Source organism: Notechis scutatus, chromosome 1 (genome assembly GCF_049901735.1).
Source record: "Notechis scutatus isolate UNSWTSFEM ecotype Mainland chromosome 1, rNotScu1.2, whole genome shotgun sequence".
In the NCBI taxonomy this organism is placed as follows: Eukaryota; Metazoa; Chordata; class Lepidosauria; order Squamata; family Elapidae; genus Notechis; species Notechis scutatus.
Window position 1 is genome coordinate 323,568,434 of NC_142009.1, and position 21,207 is coordinate 323,589,640.

The 21,207-nt window shown below is 41.2% G+C and overlaps 2 protein-coding genes across 3 annotated transcripts; one reads left to right on the forward strand and one right to left on the reverse strand.

Annotated features, from left to right (window-relative positions):
- Window positions 1-324: 324 nt before the first annotated feature.
- Window positions 325-15,055, reverse strand: USE1 (unconventional SNARE in the ER 1). 2 transcript variants are annotated; one of them, XM_087952552.1, is made up of 8 exons: window positions 14,821-15,055; window positions 9,030-9,079; window positions 7,749-7,827; window positions 7,477-7,629; window positions 6,970-6,988; window positions 6,403-6,433; window positions 5,093-5,255; window positions 2,855-4,795 (listed from the first exon to the last, which is right to left on the reverse strand). In XM_087952552.1, the coding sequence occupies exons 1-8, from the start codon at window positions 14,956-14,958 to the stop codon at window positions 4,613-4,615; spliced, it is 816 nt and encodes a 271-aa protein (XP_087808678.1). In that variant the 5' UTR covers window positions 14,959-15,055; the 3' UTR covers window positions 2,855-4,612. The 2 variants fall into 2 exon arrangements, with proteins under 2 accessions (XP_026526726.1, XP_087808678.1); XM_026670941.2 differs by lacking the exon at window positions 6,970-6,988 and having other exon boundaries at window positions 325-4,795; window positions 7,482-7,629; window positions 14,821-15,049.
- RPL36 (ribosomal protein L36) lies at window positions 15,053-21,178 on the forward strand. The gene is made up of 4 exons (XM_026670942.2): window positions 15,053-15,147; window positions 17,662-17,756; window positions 20,126-20,260; window positions 21,046-21,178. The coding sequence occupies exons 2-4, from the start codon at window positions 17,664-17,666 to the stop codon at window positions 21,133-21,135; spliced, it is 318 nt and encodes a 105-aa protein (XP_026526727.1). The 5' UTR covers window positions 15,053-15,147; window positions 17,662-17,663; the 3' UTR covers window positions 21,136-21,178.
- Window positions 21,179-21,207: the final 29 nt, after the last annotated feature.

The following is a 21,207-nucleotide window of genomic DNA, read 5'->3' on the forward strand; positions in this document are numbered from 1 at the left end:
TGGAGGCTTTCAAAAAAATATCTGAGAGGGAATGAGTTCTGCCTTGGGCAGGAGGTTAGACTAAGACCTTCAAAGTCCTTCCAACAATGTGATCCTATATTTGTTTCTGGAATCATGGTCTGAATTATGTGGATGTTGAACTGCTGACATGAAATCAGTTGCACTTCACAGAACAGTAAATTGTGTTTAGCTGAAATATAACAAGCTTTAATAAGATTTCAAACTCATTCTGATCTGGTCGTAGTTTGTACATTTTAGAGGAAAACAAGAATAGCGCTGTATTTTCATCTAACGACATATTGAAAAATCAGAATGAACATTGGCAGAGTTTATAATTTTTATTTGACTATCCAATAATGCTCAGAGTATGAGAAATAACATGAATTTCAGTTATTAGTGTACAAAGGCAAAATAATAACTGTAGCAGAAACCAGCAGTTGAAATGTACAAGTTGTTAATAATAAACAGAAGAATTAGAAAAAGGTGTTGCCTGTCCAATGAAGAACATGTGATTTTTGCTCTAAGAAAATGGCAGATCTTTTAAAGTGTAATCATTTTTTCCTTTATGCTGATTTCTGTTGGGAGACAAATGCTGCCAAACTTATTCCATACAGGAAATTCCTAATTTGTCTTAATACTGTAATTTTCTTTCAGAGGGTGAAGGAAAACAGCAAAAAGATAAATAATTTTTAAAAAAAATCCATATGGAAAACGTAGACAAAATCATAATGAATTTTAAGGAAAATTAAAGCTGAATAGAGTGGAGTGTGCACCTCAGACTTAAAAAGGTTTTTAAATACTCAGAGCAACAATTGTAGGACTCCAAGATAGGAGATCTGGGCCATCAGCCCAATGCCAGAACATATATTATTTGTTAATATTTTGAATCTTAGAAAAAGAGCACTTCAATAGTATACACTAGACAATTGCCAAAAGTGGTTTACTGAAGTATTCAAGCAAAGGCTAGAAAGCCAGGTTGCTTCAATTTGCATTCTTGAATGGATCAAGGTAGTTTGATTCAATGGCCAAATGATTCATAAAATCAGAACTAGCAGTTATTTAGACAATTAAATCACTACCCCCTGTACAGGAGTCTGAAATAAAGTATTCCCAACAAATAGCTATCTAATCTCTGTCTGAACATATACAATGAAAGGGGCCCTGGCATTTTGTTACACTGTTGAGCAACTTCTACTTTCAGCTCTGATTCTACAAGAAATATCATTTAGATGGGTTACATTTTTCTTGTTATAGCATGAATTGAAGCCAACTTTAGTAGTGAGCTGCAAGCCATCCAAATCCCCTAGAACACTTAGCACACGAGAAAGAACGTATTTTTGTCAATGTGCTTAGGGTCCAGGAATCAGCCCAAGTTACAGGATAGCTGAATTTCCACAAGATTTCTCGCCCTCTTTTCTAAAACTTATCCATCCAAAAAAAAAAAAAAATTATCCATCAAGCTGACCACCATCCTTGAGATTTGACCTTGCCAGCCGTTCCCACTGTGACTAAGCTCATACAAAACAATTATTGCACAACTAGTTTTCAAGATAACACACTAGACAATGGTTTGGAGCCAGTAGCAATTGAATTTATGCATGAAACTGATTCATTTCATTGCTACTAGTCCCAAGAGGCCAGGTGTAATGGGTTGTCTTGGCAGTAGGGAGGGAAGAAGGCAATTGCCAAGCCAGGCCCACCCTCATCTAATAATAAATTAAAATTTCCCCTTGGTTAGGGTGATTTCATTTTTTTAGTACAACTATTAAATCATGCAAGCAATAATGTGCTTTTGAGATTTCCCTCTTTTCTTTTTCTTTTGATTTATTGCTGTTTCCTTCATCAACATAAGAGATTTTTGTTTCTTATTGAATGCCTGACTTCACCCATTTAATCAGGAATCTTATATATGCAAAACTTTCATTGCCGTTCTTTTGCTTGTTTCAGGGTTAAGAATCGACAAATGTCACCTTGACAACCATGATGCAAAATCACCAGATTAAAACTGAGGAGATCAGTTGGACTTCCACACATCATCTCAATTCAACATGATACATGATGGGTGGACTCTGCAAAGCCTTACATTTCTTTCAGAATTGGAGCAAGGATAATTCCAGGAAGATATAGCAATACTGAGTTTGTATTATATCTGACATCCACTTTCTAAATCTAACTCCCTAAGCCAGAGGATATCCTTGTTTGTCACCAGTTCTATAATTGAAAGCTTGGAACAAAATGTTCCTCTGCTCCCCAAACCTCCCGGCAAGTACTGAACCTGAAAACGTGTACACATCTGCATCATCTTCCAACTTTACCCTTCCAAGCTACTGATAGGAAGCAGCAGGAAGGATGGAGATCCTGTCCTATTATATAAGAAGGAAAATCTTTCCAAAAGCTTCTTTGGCTTAGACAGGATGTATCAGATCCTCTATTGTGACAGTAATAGCAAAATTGGAAATGGCAAAAGCTAAGTTGCCAAAGCAAACAAAGTTGTGGAGAATAATCACATAGCAGTAGAGCACACAGTGGCATGTAGGCTTCATGATCGGTCCACGGGAGGTGATGGTGATTGATCTCTCTTCTGCGGGCCTAGAGCACCATTTCAAAACGTAGCCATTTTGAGAGGTGTGGACCAACTCCCAGAATAACTCAGCCAGCTTTTACACAGAAGGGATGGGTACATTGCTGTCTGGCGTATTCTGGGAGTTGAAGTCCACACCTCTTAAAAAGGCTACCTTTGGAAAACACTGGCCTAGAGAACTGGCAGTCCAGATAGACATAAAGACTTTTATTAATTTTAATTTATTGGCTACCCAACTGCGGTGGACCAAGATTTGATTTGGCATCAGACAGGTTCTTTTATTTTAGCGAAGGTCAAAAGTTACATTCAGATCCAGTAGCTTGACATTTCCATGATCTTACCATATGCTTACGATACTAGGAAAGCACCAAAGCTCTTTTCTCAAGGTTTATAAGGCTCAGCCTTTACCTCAAAGAGCCTCTTGCATGCAACTTGCAAGAGAATACACACCAGACTTACAGCAATTTATAACGTGCAAGTCGTGACATGGAAGTTGACAATGCAACAAACATACAGGCAATTCAGGTTAACTGCCAGCCTCATCTACAGCTTCATGAGCCGACTCGAAGTCAGCATTTCTTAACTGGGGGAGGTAGGGGGTAGGAAATGGGGGAACAGGCTCAGAAATTACAGCACAACAGCAGTAGCAGCTTCTGTGCGAGAGCAGCAAAGGCGGCGACACTCCTCTCCCTGAAGGGATTGCACTTTTTTGTGCCCCTCCCTTCTGCTGTGTAAATGCCAAGTTAAAATGCTGAGGCCCAATTGGGGGTGTTGCTGTTTCCTACAGATTATTAACCACACTGCTGGTGCAGTACTTTTCAAGATGGTTGTTAATGAAAAGTGCCCATAAAATACCTCCACCCACCCATTTCTTTGCTCTCTCTACCATTTCTTTGGAATGTGCACAGAGGAATAACATCCACAGTCCAGCCGGCCATGAATTCATACTCAAATGTACATCTACGTTTAGATGAGGCCCAATCTGCCTTCAATTGGCGGATCTGAATTCTTCCCTTACGGCCTCTTCTGAGGCAATATATCAAATGAAAAAAAGGGGACACACTCAGCCTTATATTGCTGCAACGTCCAAATTTGTGGAGTCCCTCAGAGAGGTCTAACTTCCATGAAGCAGCACTGACTCCAAAGAATTAATAGTGCCACCTTTTTTATTCGTCAAAGTCACTTAAATGCCAATCTGTTATGAATGTCTCCCTAGAAATGTAATCATAACCCACAAAGTCCCCAGAAGCAGCGGGGAGACTAGCAAATATTTCATGAAGGGGAATTTCAGCATTCCAAAGCAAAGAAAATTGGGAAAGCTTCTATAGCCCAGGGTTGTTGTATGCTAAGGAGTACTTTGTCAATGAACCGGATGATCAAAGCGATATTGTTGAGGCTGGCCTGTGAAAAAAGAAATCATTAAGAACATCTAAGTATTATCTCTTTCTCTCACGCCCACTCCCCAACCTCAGTAGGTGAAGTGGCCTTCTATTTTCATGAGATTTCAATTCACCTAACTCTGCTTCTTTACCAGCAGCAAGGAGAGCCTTTGTTGAATTGTAATTCAGGAAAGGAGAACTTTTGCTAATCAAGATCTGTTACTATTTTGCCCCTACAGTAGGGTCACCACATTCCTTGGGGGATTACTTGCTTCTAAATAGGTATGTTAAATTCAGAAGCTCCACTTCTATGGCTCCCCCCCACACCCACCCATTAGCTTTTGTTGTTTAAAATAAGCTGCCACCTCTTGGGGGCTGCAGGCCATAAAAACAGGAACTTCTGGGCTATTGCATATGTCCCATAAATTGCTTAATCCTGCTATAACAATGCAGAAGGAGCTTTCCTATTCAGTCTTTCAAGCAGCATTTCAGCTTAGATTCTATTAACTTGTTGCAACCAAATTATTCTCCCATTGAGCATTTATTCTCCCAACTGAGCATTTTTTCCAAGTTACAAAATCCCAGCAAGCTTTGATGGGTTTAAGGAAGAAGATAAGATGCCAGGCTGCTGCTGCTGACACCAGCCAAGAAATCATCTTAGTTTTGGGAAGATTCTAATGAACAGTATCATGCTGATGAAAATGAAACAGACAACGATCAACATTAGCCAGAGTAGCCAGTTGACAGATTTCTTGGCATGCTGCTCCAGGCGATCCGATTCATTCTTCAGTTTCTCAAAGTTATGGTCAGCCAGCTTCAGTGACTGCGTCAAGGTCTGAAATAAACAATAAAGTGTCAATGTTTTGAAAACCAGCAAAATGCGGGCAAGGTGCAGGAGAAGGCACAAATGTTGCTTTATTCCACATCACATTCTTGGAGAAACTCCATTTAAAAAAAATGCTTTTTCAGGAAAGGGGCAACTTATAGTACTCAAGTGCCATGCCACAAGTGCTATTTTGCTCTGTCCGTAATGCTCTGACAAGGACAAAGCTCTTTCTCAAAATTGGACACAATTATAAAATAGCTTTACAGAATTCACACTTCAGGGTGGGGTGGAGGTGTCAGGTCATACCTGATTATCTTGCTTAATCACATTCTGTGCCACAAGAGTGTTGTTCTTGAGATTGCGTGCCAGGTGCAACATCTCTTCAGCTAACTTCTCCTGGATGGTGTGATGATGCTGCAGGACAGCATCCAGTTCGGCAGCTGACTGCTTTTCATCAGGAACTGGGGTCCTATGGGGGAAGAGAGATCTTATTGGCACAAGTTAAAAAGACAGCTTATGTACGAAAGGATTAAAAAAAAAAAAAGATACTACATGCCCATGTCAGGTCAAAAGAAAAGCTACATCACGAGTGCAGTATCTGTATGAGGCCATTTAATGCAACTGCATTCCTATCTTCATCTTGAAGTAGGATATTCAAAAATATATTTTATATTTATTTATTTAATTTATATTGCTGCCTATTTGCCCATGGCGACTTGAGGCAGCTTATACAATGTAAAACCATATTTAAAACAAAAAATAAAAATATATACTAAAACTCTTGTTATGATCTTTAATTGGGTGAAAAGATGGATCATAGAATGACAATTTACACAATGTGCCCCAAATCCAGATCCCATGACTCCCATGGCAACTTTCCCAAAGTTGTGGCTCATTCAATGCTACTGGCTGCTATGAATAGTTTCCCAGCCAGTTTAGCAATCCTTTGCTCCCCTCACCCACTCAACAGTAGCCACTTAACTATCTGAAGGGAAGGTGGGGGAAGATTTTGGGTACTCTACCAGATTCCTACAAGGAAATTCAATGGGAAAGCCAGCAGGAAGTTGGAAGTCACTCCTACTCCACTGCTTTTTTGCCCACACTTGGTCATTCTGTTTTTCTTTAAGGTTAAGAAAATAGGCATGGGTTGTCTAGTTTCACCTAATTGGTTGTCTACAAGTCATATCTATGTATACAGAGTGGTGAGCGGGTCCACAGAGGAGAAGCATTTATCTCTATATTCCACAACGCAAGGTATAATGTGATTGGAAGCAGGTAATCACACCCCCCCAGATTCCATCCAAAGCTGGAAATGGCAAAATAGTTGAGGATTTTTGAGGAACAGAACTCTCTGAACTTTTCCATCCCCCAACAGAAATAAGAAAAAACCAGGCCTGTGTTTCTCATGAAATCATGGAACTAAGGTAAGTTTTAATTTGAAAGTAAAACTAGTTTACTTTGAACTCTAAACAGGCCAAAATTATTCTTAAGTATTACCCCTTTTCCCTTACCAATTTCCATTTCCCTGAAACTTCTAAGTATTTATATAGTCTGAACAAAATGATTGCAACTCTTACTTCCCCGATCCCCTTTTCCTGAAATCACCAAATACTCACATGCGTTTCCTTAAATTTTTCTCTTCCAAATCTGTGAAGGGAAATATATATATATATATTTATACCCATAGCTTAAATATAGCTATAAGCAATAAACAAATGCTCTTGTCCTGGAAATCAGTTTATCTAGTAAATCTTAAAAATATGAATTGATGCAAAGATGCAAACAGAAATTACACCACATTTTTATGCGCAAAAGGAAGCCAGCAGTAAGGAAGGAAGGAAAAGGCAAGCTGGCAAAGAATCAGGGGTGAGGAGGGGCATATAAGAACTTAAAATGACATTTTCCCAGTATTTGCTGGTGGGCCAGAAAGATGACAGCAACAGACATATCCAGCTTCTGGTTACAGACAGGAATTTTCAAGACAATCAGATGACAAATGGGCATAAGGATCAGTTGGGAGTTTACAGTGCTACAGTCCCAGATGAGGGGAAAAAATGGGAAATCTAGAAGAGTAGAATATAAATAATCATGTATTATATTGCATAATGCTGGGGAGTTTAAATATTTTGTCCTGCAGCCTCCAGAGTCCTTTTGCATATCTCACATGATCAGTAAACACTCACCACTGATATAGGAAGGGTCCTGGGAAGGCAGAAAGAGAGGAGAAATAGAGGGTTCAGTAATAAATGGCATGAGAAAGGGTCTTTGCGATTTTGAATCTTTTGACCTCTGCCAAATAATTTCAGGATGCTCTAGAGCAGGGGTGTCCAACCTTGGCAACTTTGAGCCTGGAGGACTTTGAGCCTGGAGGCTTTGCTGGCTGGGGAATTCTGGGAGTTGAAGTCCTCTAGACACATAAAATGAAAGTAAGATACCACTTCATCCCATAGATAGAACCAACTAGCTCCACCTAGATAGAGACCAAGGTCCTTCAGTTAATTATTTGCCCTTGATATAAAAGATACCAGCAAAAAAAAAATAAAAAAAAATTGGGGAGGGGGACAGAAAGGCAGAGCGAGAGTTGGGATGAAGGAAGCAGTACTACAGAGACTTGGACAAACGGATGCCCAGAAGCAAAAATGAAGAAGAACTCTGTTTTAGGAGTTGTACTGTTGGGTAAGAAGACATACTGTACCAAGCAGCTCATTCCTCATCTCGCCCATAAAGCGGGCCTTGGTCTGTAGATGCACAGTTTTCGTTGCTGGGGTCCGTTCCTTGGCAGTGGTAGGAGTTCTCCCAGGAGCCAAAAACTGATTTGCCAGTGCCTTCTCAGAAGATGATGACTGGGGGGGAAAAGAAAGCAAAGGGTACCTAATGATTGACCCTCTCCCAACTGAGGGTCACTTCAACGGAGGTTCTTGAAAAAAGGTTAAAAAAGAAAACCCACAAGGGAGGAGCTCACCAATTTCTCTGCTTCTAGCAGGCCCTTTAAGAAATCCACCTTACGAGAATATTCATTCAGCACTTCCGGAGCTGGTTTGCTGAAAGGGAATCACAAACCTGAGACAAGAACTACTGTGTAGAGAAAAACGCTCTGCATACATGTCTATGGGGATTCTCAAGTCATCCAGGTCATGGTTGTCTCAAAAGGGCTTTTTTCAAGAGGCAACTGGACTTCCTTTGGTTTTTCCTTCAAGGTGTTTCGCTTCTCATCCCAGAAGCTTCTTCAGAAGAGTTCAGAACAGAACTAAAGAAGCTTCTTGTACGAGAAGTGAAATGTCTTCAAGGAAAAAAGCAAAACATCCAGCTGCCTCTTGAAAAAGCACCTTTGGGACACCTCATACATCTTCCTCTCTTTTCTCGTCCTCATGGAGAAGACCACCAGGAGTAGCTAGGAAGGTCTAATGAGGAGCAAAAATAAGACATGGTTCAATTCAGCAGCAACATTAGAAAATAAAAAAGATATACCATCTGAAGAAGACCTGATACAAAAAATAATGGGACTGTGCGGAAATGGATAAATTCACAGTGGAACTAAAAGGCAAAGATGATTCGGACTATTATGCGATTTGAGAGAGGTGGTTCAAATGGGTAGAATATAGAAATAAGAATGGATGTTTAGGTATAAAAGGAGATGTATTAATAACGACACAAATGCTGTTAATGTAAATACAGATTCGTAATTTTGTTTTTTTGTAATAAAATAAAATAAAATTACAAAAAAATAAAAAAAATAAAAAAGATAGTGCAAAAAACTGACATTCTATATATTTGTGGCTTCCAACTCCATCTCCTTAGCCAGTATTGCCAATGGTCAGAGATGATGGGAATTTAAGCTATATATCTCCCATCTATGATACAGTGATTCAGGATTTTCCTTAGGGGCAATGAAGAATTGCCACCAATTCCTGTTCTATATTGTCATTTTCTGGCTCATTTCCTATACCAGTTTCATTTCCAAGAATCTTTTGCAATATATGGCACATAGAAGCTAGGAGTGAAATCTGATTATTACTTTGTGCTTGCCAAAGTAACCTAATTAAAATGGAATTGATTACCAGCAAAGGTTAATATTCCCTGCAAAGACAGACTTGTAAGAGGCCTGGCATTAAAACTCTGAACATAAAACCAAAGATTCCAGTTGATGTGACGTCTATCTAGCCATCCTATCTCACCTTCCTAGAACTATAAATTGGATCAGTATCAAAGCAGACCCACATACATCCTAGAAAAAGCAACTCACCTGGAGTGTTTCTTCAATGTGAGTAACATCTCCTCCAGAGCAGCAACGTACTAAGAAGAAAATAAAATGGCACATTTTGAATAAATAGCACAAATCTGCCAGCTGTTGCCTTCTAGCCTCCAATAAGGCAAGACAAGTCCAAACATGCTAGATAATTTCTAGAAGCCTGGCACTCTGATAAATTAATAGATATCAGTCAAACAACAGACATATAGACTTATATCTACCTACTATGCAAAAGAGACAATCAACACCCCAAAAAGAGAAAGACCAAAATACCTCCCCACCAGCAATCAGCATCCAAATAAGCATAGATTAACTCCAAGGTTAACATCAAAACCAACAATCAAGTAAACAATACCCCAATCAAGGAACTTCCAAACAAGCCAACAGTAAACTGCCTAACCTAAGAATCTCCAAGACCACCAACATGGATGGTGTTACCTAGTTTGGGTAACGAAATGTCTGCAAGAAAACAACAAGCTAGAGAGCAAGGAGGGCCCTGAGCTACAAATACTTTCCTTTATTGGCTCCAGTAATACATTAAAGCTGTCACTTCTTAATCCTGGCAACTTTAAGATGGGTAGACTTCAACTCCCAGAATTCCTCAGCTTCAGAATTAATTCTGGGAGTTGAATTTCAGCCATCCAAGTTGAAAAATACTGCATTAAAGCATGACACTCGAAAATAGTCTTGATTGTGCTGCGGTCAGTTGTAGCATTACCTCCTAGGACTATAGTGAGGACAGAACAAAATGCAGCCTTAAGTGGGCAAACTACCAGTGGTTTGAAAGGATGCTTTTTACGTGAGAAACTTGGGGGAGGAGGCAGAGTCTCTTACTCCTAAATGAGGAAATTTCAACCCTAATTAGTTTTCCAGAACTTGATATGCCTGAATTTGGCAGACAGATAAGGGGGGAAATGATAAATGAAAGCATATACCTCCAATTGTAATAGCAACCCCACCTTTTCCTCGAGCCCTACACCCTTAGAAGTGAACAGGAATCCACATGTCTCCCCCCACCCACAAAAAGGAAAAACAACCAAAAAAAGAGTAAACTATGGGGCATCAAGCCAAATGCCACACTGGAGTCAATGAGGTTTCTCTGAAGAGTGGGGAGAAAAAGGTAATGCCTGTAAAACAGAGGTGGATCCCTATTTGGAAGCTTCTTTGTAAAACTGAAAATCTGTTTCCTTCCAAGGAGTACATCAAAACAAAGAAGCAACCCTTCCCTAGTTCTCTGATAAAACATGATGCTGAATCTCCAGCAAAGAGAATCCTTTCTAATTGGAAATAGGCCTGTTTTAAGGCTTCATAAGAGAAGGCTAATGGAGCAAAATATTTCTGCAATGTTTTTAGCCTGGGGAAATATATTTCGATCTCCAAACAATGCAAGGGGCTGCAGGCAATATTGATAACACTGTGATGTTTTGAGTGTTCTATGGCCAGAAATTGGTATTTCTTTCTTCACAGAAGCCTTGCCAACAAATTCTAGTGGTGGGATCTCAATGTGCTTTAGACCATGTGAATCAAAGTCTAACTGAGCTCCAGACTGCGATGACAAGAGAAGCCCACAGATAATCAAGAAGTGGCATTCATAGTGGCTACTCCTAATGAATCAGATCAAACTTGGACCAGGAACTAGCTATAAGATTGATAGCTACTTCCCTTTAATTCCAGTTTTTGAAACAGGGAAATTGCTTCTGAACAGAACATTCTGTCAATGTTAACAGCAATCAATAATTTTTACCTGCTAAGGACCTACAATGTATATCACCTTTGTTTTAAAAGCCATCTGAGCTTCTGACTATATTCTACAAGTCAGAAAAACTAAGGCTGCAATGCCAACATACATACTAACTCCTAATGCATTCAGCAGTTGTTTCTGAGTAAACATTCATGGGATTTCTAGAGATGTAGTTCTGATAGCATGCCACAGTAAAAATAACTAGGTCTTGTGCCATCTTAAAGTTGTATTAACAAGTACACGATCTATTCCATCAGATGTAAGGTGAAGTTTACTGTACTATGATTCATAAAAGCTTACACTATTAATAAATGTGTTTATTTTTAAAGTATTGTAAGATTATCCCAGTTTAAGAACATCAATCTATAAAAAAGATAGGTTTTTAAAAATGTGATTATCTAGAAATTACATCCCAAGGAAGTATGATCAAAATTATTCCCATGAATTAAGCATAGTTTGCTACAACCAATCCTACATTTCACATCAAATCCCTTCTCTGCATCAGAATGTGAAGTGATTCAGTAACTGGATTCTCTTTTAGCCTCACAATTATGACACTATGTTTTGACTGCTAGCATCTGATCTGGCTCTCAGTTAACCAATGACTTCATAATCATGTTTAGTTTTTGAGCAGGCTGCAAAAACTCCAAATCATGAAACTGAGTCTGTGTCAATGACAAGTGAACTAAATTTACAGGCTGTGGAATACTGTACATAAGTATGTTACGTGCTTTAGGACATTTTTTTCTTCTTCAATGCTATGCCCTGAAATAGAAATCAATATTTGAAAAGTTCTGGGATTAAATATTAATAATAGAAAACAATGTGGCCCAGAATGCTCAAGAACCAAAGCAAAAACTGAACTTAAAAGGTTTCATTTACTCATTAATTTACTTCACTTGTATGACTTTAAAGTCCTCCATGACATGGGGCCAGGTTAACTTAGAGAACTGTCTTTGTCCCATTACATTAGCTTGTCCCACCCAGTCAGGCAAGGAAAGTATGTTGCATACCCCGTCAGCCAAAGAATTCCAATATGTGAGATCTAGGACAGGGGTCTCCAATCCCCAGGCTGCAACCCACTACCAGGCCTTGAGCCTTTCGGAACCAGGCTGTTGCAGAAGTGGTGGGCGAGGGTGTGTGCATACCCCCCCCCTGTGCAAAGCCGGAAAGTTTGGGGAACTCTGATTTAGGAAGAGTCTCTTCTCTACTGTTGCCACCACCATGTGGGACATTCTCCCACCCAAATGTGAAGTGGGCCTCCACTCTTCTAGCCTTTTAAGAAAGGTGTGAAAACATCACTCTGCAATCTTGATTGGGATGCAGAGGAACATGCAGTCATGTGGCTGGTTGGCACCCTGAAAACCCTCCTTCTGCCTTTTAATTAAATTTTAATGCTGAATTTTAATCATCCTTGCCTCTGTTAAATTTTACATTTATATACCGTACTCCTGTTATGTTTTAATATATTACTTGTACACTGCTCAGATTTCCTCTTTGAGGGAGGATGGCTGGTTTCAAAATTTGATAAACAAACAAATAAAAATAAATTAAGGGAATTTCTTCCTTTACTTGTAGGGAAACAAATGATGGTCAGCTGATCATTCCAAACCAAGCAGTCAGTATTAAAATTATGCTTTGGCAATTTGATGCCTGTATCTGGTTGTTTTCCTCTTTCTATTTTCAGGCTGTCTTTAGAGTGTGGGGCAGAAATCGTCTGGCTTTTAATCGATTTTACATAAGCCATGCTCAAAGCCTTTTCAGCTTTTTCAGTAGAAAAAAAAAAAGTTGAAAAGGCTTTCCTAAAGGATAGCAATACATTGACACGTTTACATTTACATTTTCCAAAAGCGGATTTAATTAAGAGTAAGTCTCTTGGCACTGATTATCTTAAAATTTCACAGCAGGTATCTGAATGGGGGTTGCTATTTCAAGCCAAGATCTGCACCACCCTGGCTCTCAGTGGACTCCATGATGTGGCAACCTGATATTGTAAAAGGCTGACTTCCTCCCATCTCTTCCATCACAAAATAACAGACCGGTTATCGGTTGTTTGTTGGGCTGAGGGAGACACCCAGTGGAGACTGGCAGTCTAACCATCCAACATTGCACACAATATCAGTTTATAGATGTTCGTCTATCTCATGGATATTCTCAGATCAGAAAGCAAAGGAAAGAAACACATACCAAAGAAGCAAATTCTTACAATGAAAATGTACTGCTGAGATATTCTATTGAATGGACTGGGAAAATTAATGCACTTTATAAGCATTAACATGTTATATTAAAAATTATATTTCTCTAAAAGATAGAGAATTCCTTTGTAATTTGCTATCCTTTTTTCTCTGGGAAATAATCCTTTTGCACTAAACACCTCTGAGGATTCAAATAAAACATGAACACCAAACAGAACAGCAGTAATAGGACTAGTACAGTAGGCTAATATTAAGGGGGCAACAGCCTTTCAGAACATTTAATAACATAATGCAATCCTATTGTGTTAAGTACATGAATATTCATTATTTGATATCCATTATTTTAAATTATTTGCTCAATGCACTTACTTCTAATTTAATCACGTGCATCTACAAGAGGTTATGTCGTAAATACTGATCTACTCATATAACATACTGTGCTTCCTTGGCTCAGTGGTTTATGTGAACTCAGGTTTAACTATAATTTATTGGATGAATAAATAGACAGAATAACAATGTTGAAAGGAACCTTGGAGGTCTTCTAGTCCAACCCCCTGCTTAAACAGGAGACCCAATACCATTCCGGACAAATGGCTATCCAATCTCTTCTTAAAAACCTCCAGTGATGGAGTACCCACAACTTCTTGGAAGCAAGACATTCCACTGATTGTTTTCACTGTCAAGAAATTTATCCTTAATTCTTAGGTTGGATCTTTCCTTGATAAGTTATCATCTGTTATTTCTTGTAACCCTTAGGTACTTTGGGGGAATAGCTGAGCCCCTCTTCTTTGCAACAGCCCCTCAGATATTGGAAGGCTGCTGCCAGTATCATGTCACCCCTGGTCCTTCTCTTCTTTAGACTAGACATAGTTCCTGAAACAGTTCAAATCTTTTAGTCTCCATCCCCCTAACCATCTTTGTTGCTCTTGTCTATATTCCTTCTTGAGTCTCAACATGTTTTTGTATCATAGTGGCCAAAACTGGACTGAAAAACTGTACAACAAGGTTTCAACTGACCTAGTTTGTACTGCATTAAACCAAAATAGTACTTGTTTGATCTTAGTGTTATGCAAACAAGCACTGAGATTTGTTAACCAAGATTTATGGTATATTATGTGAATCAGATCAAATTGTAGTTTATACAATGCAAATCATGCATTAACACAGATCAAACTTGACAACTTTAAGACTTGTGGACTTCAATTCCCAGAATTCCTCCTCCAGTCATGTTAGCTCAGGAATTCTGGGAGTTGAACTCCACAAGTCTTAAACTTGCCAAACTTGAAGACCCCTGCATTAACACAATACGTGAGTGTAGTCAACTGCAGGTTGGGCTAAAACTAAGAGTAGCTTCCAACATGAATAGCAGGCAGCAGCACTTAGTTAAGCAAGCCTGATTTTCAACAGCCAAGCAATATGGAGCAGGTATTTGGATGGGAAAGCACGACATTCCCCAGCTGCAACTAGATTAGGAAGTTAAAAAAGAAAAGAAGAAAAATCAGGAAGAACCGGTGGCAAACTGCTCCAAAGATTCAACTGAACCCAAATATGGGGTGTCCACATAATCGCTAGGAAACACATCTGACTTTATTCCAAAAGCGACTACTGAACGTTGCAAATGCAAACGTTCTGCCATAAAAGAATGTAATGGTACGGGACGGTCTCTTTACTTGAAAGAAAACCATTCATTTATTTAATAGCACAAGTCGCCATTCAGTTAAATAGTGCAAGCAGGTCACTCAATGCTACCATGCAGAGATTAAAAAAAAAAAAAGCATCCTGGACCAAACGTCTGCCTGAAATATCACTGCAAAAACGCTTGTGCCTATCAGTTCCCACCCCTCCGGACCTTCTCCAACCGCCACTCGTCCGGGTTTCGTTTATCGGCCGCCATCGCTTCACAACGGCTCAACAGCCGGACCAGCTTCAGTTCTGCACGGGGTACCGGCATCGGACCCAGCCCAGCCTCCGCCGTCACCGCCTTCATCGCTTTCGCCTGAGCCGGGATTGAAAGACCAATCAGCACTCCGCCATTTACCGTTGAGCCCAGTAGCCCCTCTGGCCTTCCCTCTCTATAGTCCTGGATAATTGCGGCAGCGGAAGTGGGTTCTGTTGCGCGCGCAGCTTCGATTCTTCCCTCTCTTCCGGCGCGGTCTTTGCGGCAGAACCAGCGAAGGTGAGTTCTTTCCTTTGGGGACGGAGGGGCTCTCGCAGGATCGGCGTCCATCCGTCCCCGTGAAGCGGTCGGGGAAGCCTGGAAGTGCCAGGCGGGCAAAAGGAAGGAGGGCTGTCTAGGCCCGGATCAGGCTGGGGGGGCAAAAGACGTGTCATGAAATGGCTGTCAAGGCGTTTAAGACACGGGGTACTTTCCCAACAGAATAAATGGCTCTCGATCCGTTTCCGTTGGTGGATCTAAACAAGACGTGCCCAATCGCAGGATTTGTAGGGGGACTAGCAGGATTTTGGATGGGCAGCAGGCATAGTGGTCAATGCAGAGCAATATACTGGGAAGCTGCTTAAAGTAAGTGGGGATTCCTTCCCCCTATGACTATATAACGGGTTTCCAACCTTGGCCCCTTTAAGACCTCTGGCTGAGGAATTCTGGGAGTTGAAGTCCATAGGTCTTAAAGGAGCCAAGGTTGGAGACCCCTGCTGTATAATTCAGATTTACATGAGGTCCTGATTGCCTCTGCTTATATGTCAGAGTCTTCTAAGGTTGACGCGATTTGTAAATAGCCTAAGCAAGAATGATAAAAGCACAAAACTCTGACTCAAAACAGTTGGGGTGGTGTGTTTTAAAAGGGGGGGAAAATGAGAACCAGATTCTTTCATAGTTTTCAGAGTCAACAATCATTCTTGTTTATTTCCGGCTAAAATATCTAGTCCTTTGCAGCATGCTACATCAATTCAAAAAATACGACCAGTGACCATTCATTGCTATTGATCCTCCCCACTTTCCCCAATGTATACTGCCATTACTTGCAAAGCAAGTAAGTGGGTGTGTGTGGGGGGAAGCAGCTTAGTGCATACACGCACAGTGTTATTGGATCAGATCTGTGTTTTTCACAATCCTGGCAAAGTTGTATAAACTTCAACTCCCAGGATTCCCCAAGGCTGTTTGCTCCAGTATTTTGTTCCCACGTTGACCTGCTAGTTGTCTCTAGGAATTTTGTAAAGTAGGGTACGAATGGAAAACATCCTCTAATTTTTCTTTCTTAACTGATATTGAGAAGGATGTTTCAGTGCTTTTTAATGACTGGCGTTTCTTATACTCCCTTTAGTTTCTGGAAAAGTAGCTAATTGCCCAGGACAGTTTTTCACCAGTACCTGTTAATTATCTAATGTCTTCTTTTATATTGATGTCAGGAAACAAACATCTAACGAAATTAATCTCCAACCAATCATTATTTTATAACTCGGGGTATTTAATTATGAGGTTAGAAGTCAGGTTTGACCATACTCTTTTATTGGGGTCTTGTGCTGTTGAAATGGAACTCTGGATCTTTCTGCAATGTTATTGAAAGACTAATAAATGGGAAAAAGTAAATCCATTAGTGTAAATCAGTGGTTCCCAATCTTTTTTTCACCCTGCACCCCTAAAGAAATTTCACTCGAGCCTCACACCCCCTGAAATAAATAATAAATAAAAATACCAACATATAGCCAATATCCTATTATTTACCTGGACTTTTCTCGCACCCCCTGGAATATCATCTCGCACCCCAGGTTGGGAACCCCTGGTGTAAATAAATACTGTGGTTTGGAAGGACTGTGCTGGGCTTTGAAAACAAAAAAGTCCTTCGGAGCATCAACTAAGAAGTTGCAGTCATATCTTCTTCTGAGATTGTACATGTAGTCCTCGATTTACAAACAGTTCATTAAGTGACCGTTCAAAGTTACAACGGCACTGAAAAAAGTGACGTACGACCATTTTTTCACACTTATGCCCATTGCAGCATCCCCATGGTCATATCAACAAGATTCAAATGCTTGGCAACTGGCTCATATTTATGACGGCTGCCATGTCCTGGGGTCATGTCATCTCCTCTTGCGACCTTCTGACAAGCAAAGTCAATGGGGAAGCCAGAGTCACTAAAATGTGGAATGTGTGGAAGCTTCTAAGTAAAATATGGCTTCCAAAGCTGACAACAACCATGTTACTAATTCAAGAACTGTAATGAGTCCCTTAACAAATGTGGCAAGGAAAGTCATAAAATGGAGCAAAACTGCACTTAACACCTTTCTCACTTGGCAACATAAATTTTGGGCTCAATTGTGGTCGTAAGTTGAGGACTACCTGTACCGCTGTCCTCTGCTGCTATAAGGTCATCCCAGGAAAAGATCTATTGAGATATGGAGCTGCAGACAAGTTTCCATTCCAAAGGCTCTTAAGCCTTCAAATCTGAAATGCTGCACATTCCTTGTAGAAAATTGAATTGGGAGCAGAGAGGGATTTATATTTATTAGATTTTTATCCCAACTTTTATTACTTTATGAGTAACTCAAAGCAGTGTTTACACTCCTTCCTCCTACTTTTCCCATAAAAACAACCCTCTGAGGTAGTCCAGGAAATGATATTGGATCAGTTGTTTGGCATGAGTGGCAGAGCATGCTGCCTCTCATCTCTTTGGACAACTGATGGAACAAAAGAGTGCACAACTAATCATAACTCCTTCCTGCTCTCTCCTAGCCATGGCGATCCGATATCCAATGGCCGTTGGCCTGAACAAAGGCCACAAAGTGACCAAGAATGTGTCAAAACCACGACACTGTCGACGCCGTGGGGTAAGTTTGGATTTTGAAACAGGTGGGAGAAGTACCACAGTAGTCCCCAGTCTTTCTGGCAGCAGCGGGAGAGGGAGGGGATGGTTTCGCACATGCAACCCAGTTCCTGCACATGTGCAAATAAAACTTGTGTGGCCCGGATCCCAATGGGCCACAGACTGGTATCAGCCTGCAGCCTGGGTTTTGGGAACCTTTGAAGTAACAGACTCTGCAAGCCCTCCTTATTTCTGATTCCGAATCAGCTTAGGGTAATTGGAACAGTTCTTTGGCTTTGACTTCATTTGAAGCTTTGAATCCATGAAAAAAGAAATGGCTAACAAGATTCTAATAAAAAAAGGCTGTGGCCTGTGCCTAGGTGTCACATTCAGCCTCCAGCACCTCCAGCAAGAAAGGGCCTCGGGTAGTAACAAACATAGGAAGGGTGGTTTCAGTTCTTCAAGAGCTTGATGAGGTTTTCTTGATGAGTAGCTTGATGAGTAGACAGCCCCAGACAAAATGGGCGCTCTGATCTGTTTCAAAACAACTTCCAAATGAAGATGGGATTAGTTTTTCTAAAAGAAGGTAATGGATTTCAGGGTCACACATTCAAATACCACATAGCAATAGCACTTATATACCGCTTCATAGTGCTTTACAGCCCTCTCTAAGCAGTTAACAGAGTCAGCATCTTGCCCCCAACAACCTGGGTCCTCATTTTACCTACCTCAGAAGGATGGAAGGCTGAGTCCAACCATGAGCTGGTGACAATCGAATTGCCAAACTGCAGGCAGTACTACAGTCTAACCACTGCGCCACCAGAGCTCTTATAAGAAGTGCCCTCTTCAAAATCAATGTAGATAGTTCTCATTTAACAATCACTCATTCAGCAGCTGTACAAAGTTAGCAGGACTGAACAAGGGGGATTTATGACTGGTCCTTGAAGTCGCAGCATTCCCGTGATCATGTTAATCATGATTTGGGCACTTGTCTATTATTGTCTCAATTATCCAGGCCATGGTTGTCCCAAAAGTGCTTTTCCAAAAGGCAAGTCCTCAAGAATGTCCTGTTGCCTTTTGGAAAAGCAGCTTTGGGACAATTTGGGCACTTGGTCATGCCTGGTTCTGAACAGGCCACGGTCTGGAGGTTGGGGACCTCTGGTTTAGAGGAATGCTTATAAATCACTCAATAATTGTTCTTCCAGTGCTATCTTGGAGAATGCATTGCAGTGGTGGGATTCAGTTTTTTTTTACTACCAGTTCTGTGGGCGTGGCTTGGTGGGCGTGGCAGGAGAAGGATACTGTTAAATCCCCATTCGTTCCCCACTCCTGGGAGAAGGTTATGTTCTGACTCACGCCCTTTTCCAACAAATCAAACACAATCCAAAAGGAACAGAAACCTTGTAAGGCTTTTACAAAATAATTAGCTGTGAAAAGCACAAGTCTTGTCAAGCTGTGCAAGACTTGCCAAAAAATAAGACAAGAAATAATTTGCAATATGAGGATCTTCAAACACAAACTCAGGATACTGGAACGTCCACGAGGCTGGGGTTTCAAAACGTCTTTGCCTTCTGCAAAGTACGTTCGTTTCACAGGTGGCTTTTATCTTCTTGAAGGAGGGGCCATTACCTTGCAGCCTTATTCCCAAGATGTTGTAACTGCTCTTTTCTCTGAGCAATCCTGTGCGCACCCGCACTTAGCACAGGCTCCTCGGGAACCTCATCACTGCTGCCAACCCCCACAATCTCTGAAGGCAGCAGTCCACTCCCTGATGGTCCTTGCCCCTCATCTGAGAGCTCGCTCTCCTCAGCTGTCCGCACCTGCTGCCGGCTAACCACAACAGGTTATTGCAAAATCCCCATTCCCTCCCCCCCCCACTAACCTGCTTTCCAGCTCTGTTTTCCTGTGCAGGGCAACAAAAGAAGACCCAGCCAATCAGCTGGGACTCGATGGGAGGCAGAGAATAGATGGGGACGGGGCCAGTCAGAGGTGGTATTTGCCGGTTCTCCGAACTACTCAAAATTTCCGCTACCGGTTCTCCAGAACTGGTCAGAGCCTGCTGAGTACCACCTCTGATGCATTGCAACGTCATACACTATCACAGCATGTAAGACAATGAGCAGTCTGTCACAACACATCTGGCTGAAGAGTCTGCCTGGGACAGCAGGCCTTTGACCTACCTCCTTGGTTCTTATTTTCTCATTGTTGTAGTCTTCCTATCCTGATGTTACCTTGGAATTCGGAAAGTTGTACATCTGGATGGCACCGCCTCAGGGAAGACTTTAAAGGCATGCTTCTATGTCTATGCTAAAAGTAGAAGGCGGGAACTTTTCTTTCTAATAACCAGTGGTTCCTTATCCGTTGCACTATTGTTTTTTTTTCTCCTCCCAACAGCGACTGACCAAACACACCAAATTTGTACGGGACATGATCCGAGAAGTGTGCGGTTTTGCGCCATATGAGAGACGAGCAATGGAGTTGCTCAAAGTCTCCAAAGATAAGAGAGCTCTGAAGTTCATAAAGAAAAGGGTGAGTGTTGCGCGGAGCAGATGGTGGGTCTTTGGGAGTCTGTCAGGTTGTCCCTTAAAGGCAGAACCAAGAGCCAGCAGAGGAAGGCACTTCCTTTGTCCTGTGTGGGACATTGTGTTCCTGCCCTCTTCAATTCACGGCCACAGCGAACAAAGCTCGACCCAGTTCCAGTTAAGAAAGGAGCCCATTTGCCCCCTTTGTAGTTAGAGGTTACCCTGGCCGGTCTCAGTGCTATAAAACAAAGCAGCATCAAGCCCGATTGTCCCTTGGATGACAGACCTCTAAAAACTGCCAGGAGGGCTGTTGGGCAAAGAATCCCAGACTTGGACGTTGTTAACTTGTTTGTATTGCTGTCTAGAAAACTGCATAGATGTGTCCATTTCAGTCATGGGGAGTTGAGCTCGATTCAAGAGCTGCTTTTCCTTGATCCAGAAATAACTTAAGAACTGACAGCTGTTGTAAAAGCGGCTGGGAGGCCAGTCCAAAACAGCCAGGATAATTAAGTCGTCTGGCACTGGTGACCACCAGTCCTGTTCCAGTCAGGCCTAGCACCTCTTTAAGGCCTGGCCTTTTCTTGCTCCTGAATGCTTCACTTATCCTGAAAGAAACGGGGGGAGAGGATCAGGCTGGATCCCTGACCTAATGGCCAGTGAGTTCAGAGTGATTTTTTTTCTTTTTCTTTTCTAATCAGCATATTCTCCAGACAGTTTCCATCACACAAGTCTGTTCTTTCTGCCAAGTTTCTAGCTCTGGATGCCAACACATTTTGCTCCTTATCCTCACAGGTAGGGACTCACATTCGTGCCAAGAGGAAGCGTGAAGAACTCAGCAATGTCCTGGCAGCCATGAGGAAAGCAGCTGCCAAGAAGGACTGAATTCTGCATCCTTTCCCCCAATAAAGCTTATTTCAGAAGCCCAGCAGTGTGTGGAATATTCTTTGGATTAAG

Bases quoted from the DNA above. Each gene is read 5' to 3' on its own strand.
- USE1 (XM_087952552.1), bottom strand. From the start codon at position 14,958: ATGAAGGCGGTGACGGCGGAGGCTGGGCTGGGTCCGATGCCGGTACCC. The intron at 7,828-9,029 runs GTGAGTTGCTTT...ATTCCCTTTCAG, and splicing joins ACATTGAAGAAACACTCCAG to CAAACCAGCTCCGGAAGTGC. The intron at 7,630-7,748 runs GTGAGCTCCTCC...TTTCCCCCCCAG, and splicing joins TGCTAGAAGCAGAGAAATTG to TCATCATCTTCTGAGAAGGC.
- RPL36 (XM_026670942.2), top strand. From the start codon at position 17,664: ATGGCGATCCGATATCCAATGGCCGTTGGCCTGAACAAAGGCCACAAA. The intron at 17,757-20,125 runs GTAAGTTTGGAT...TCCTCCCAACAG, and splicing joins GACACTGTCGACGCCGTGGG to CGACTGACCAAACACACCAA. The intron at 20,261-21,045 runs GTGAGTGTTGCG...TTATCCTCACAG, and splicing joins TGAAGTTCATAAAGAAAAGG to GTAGGGACTCACATTCGTGC.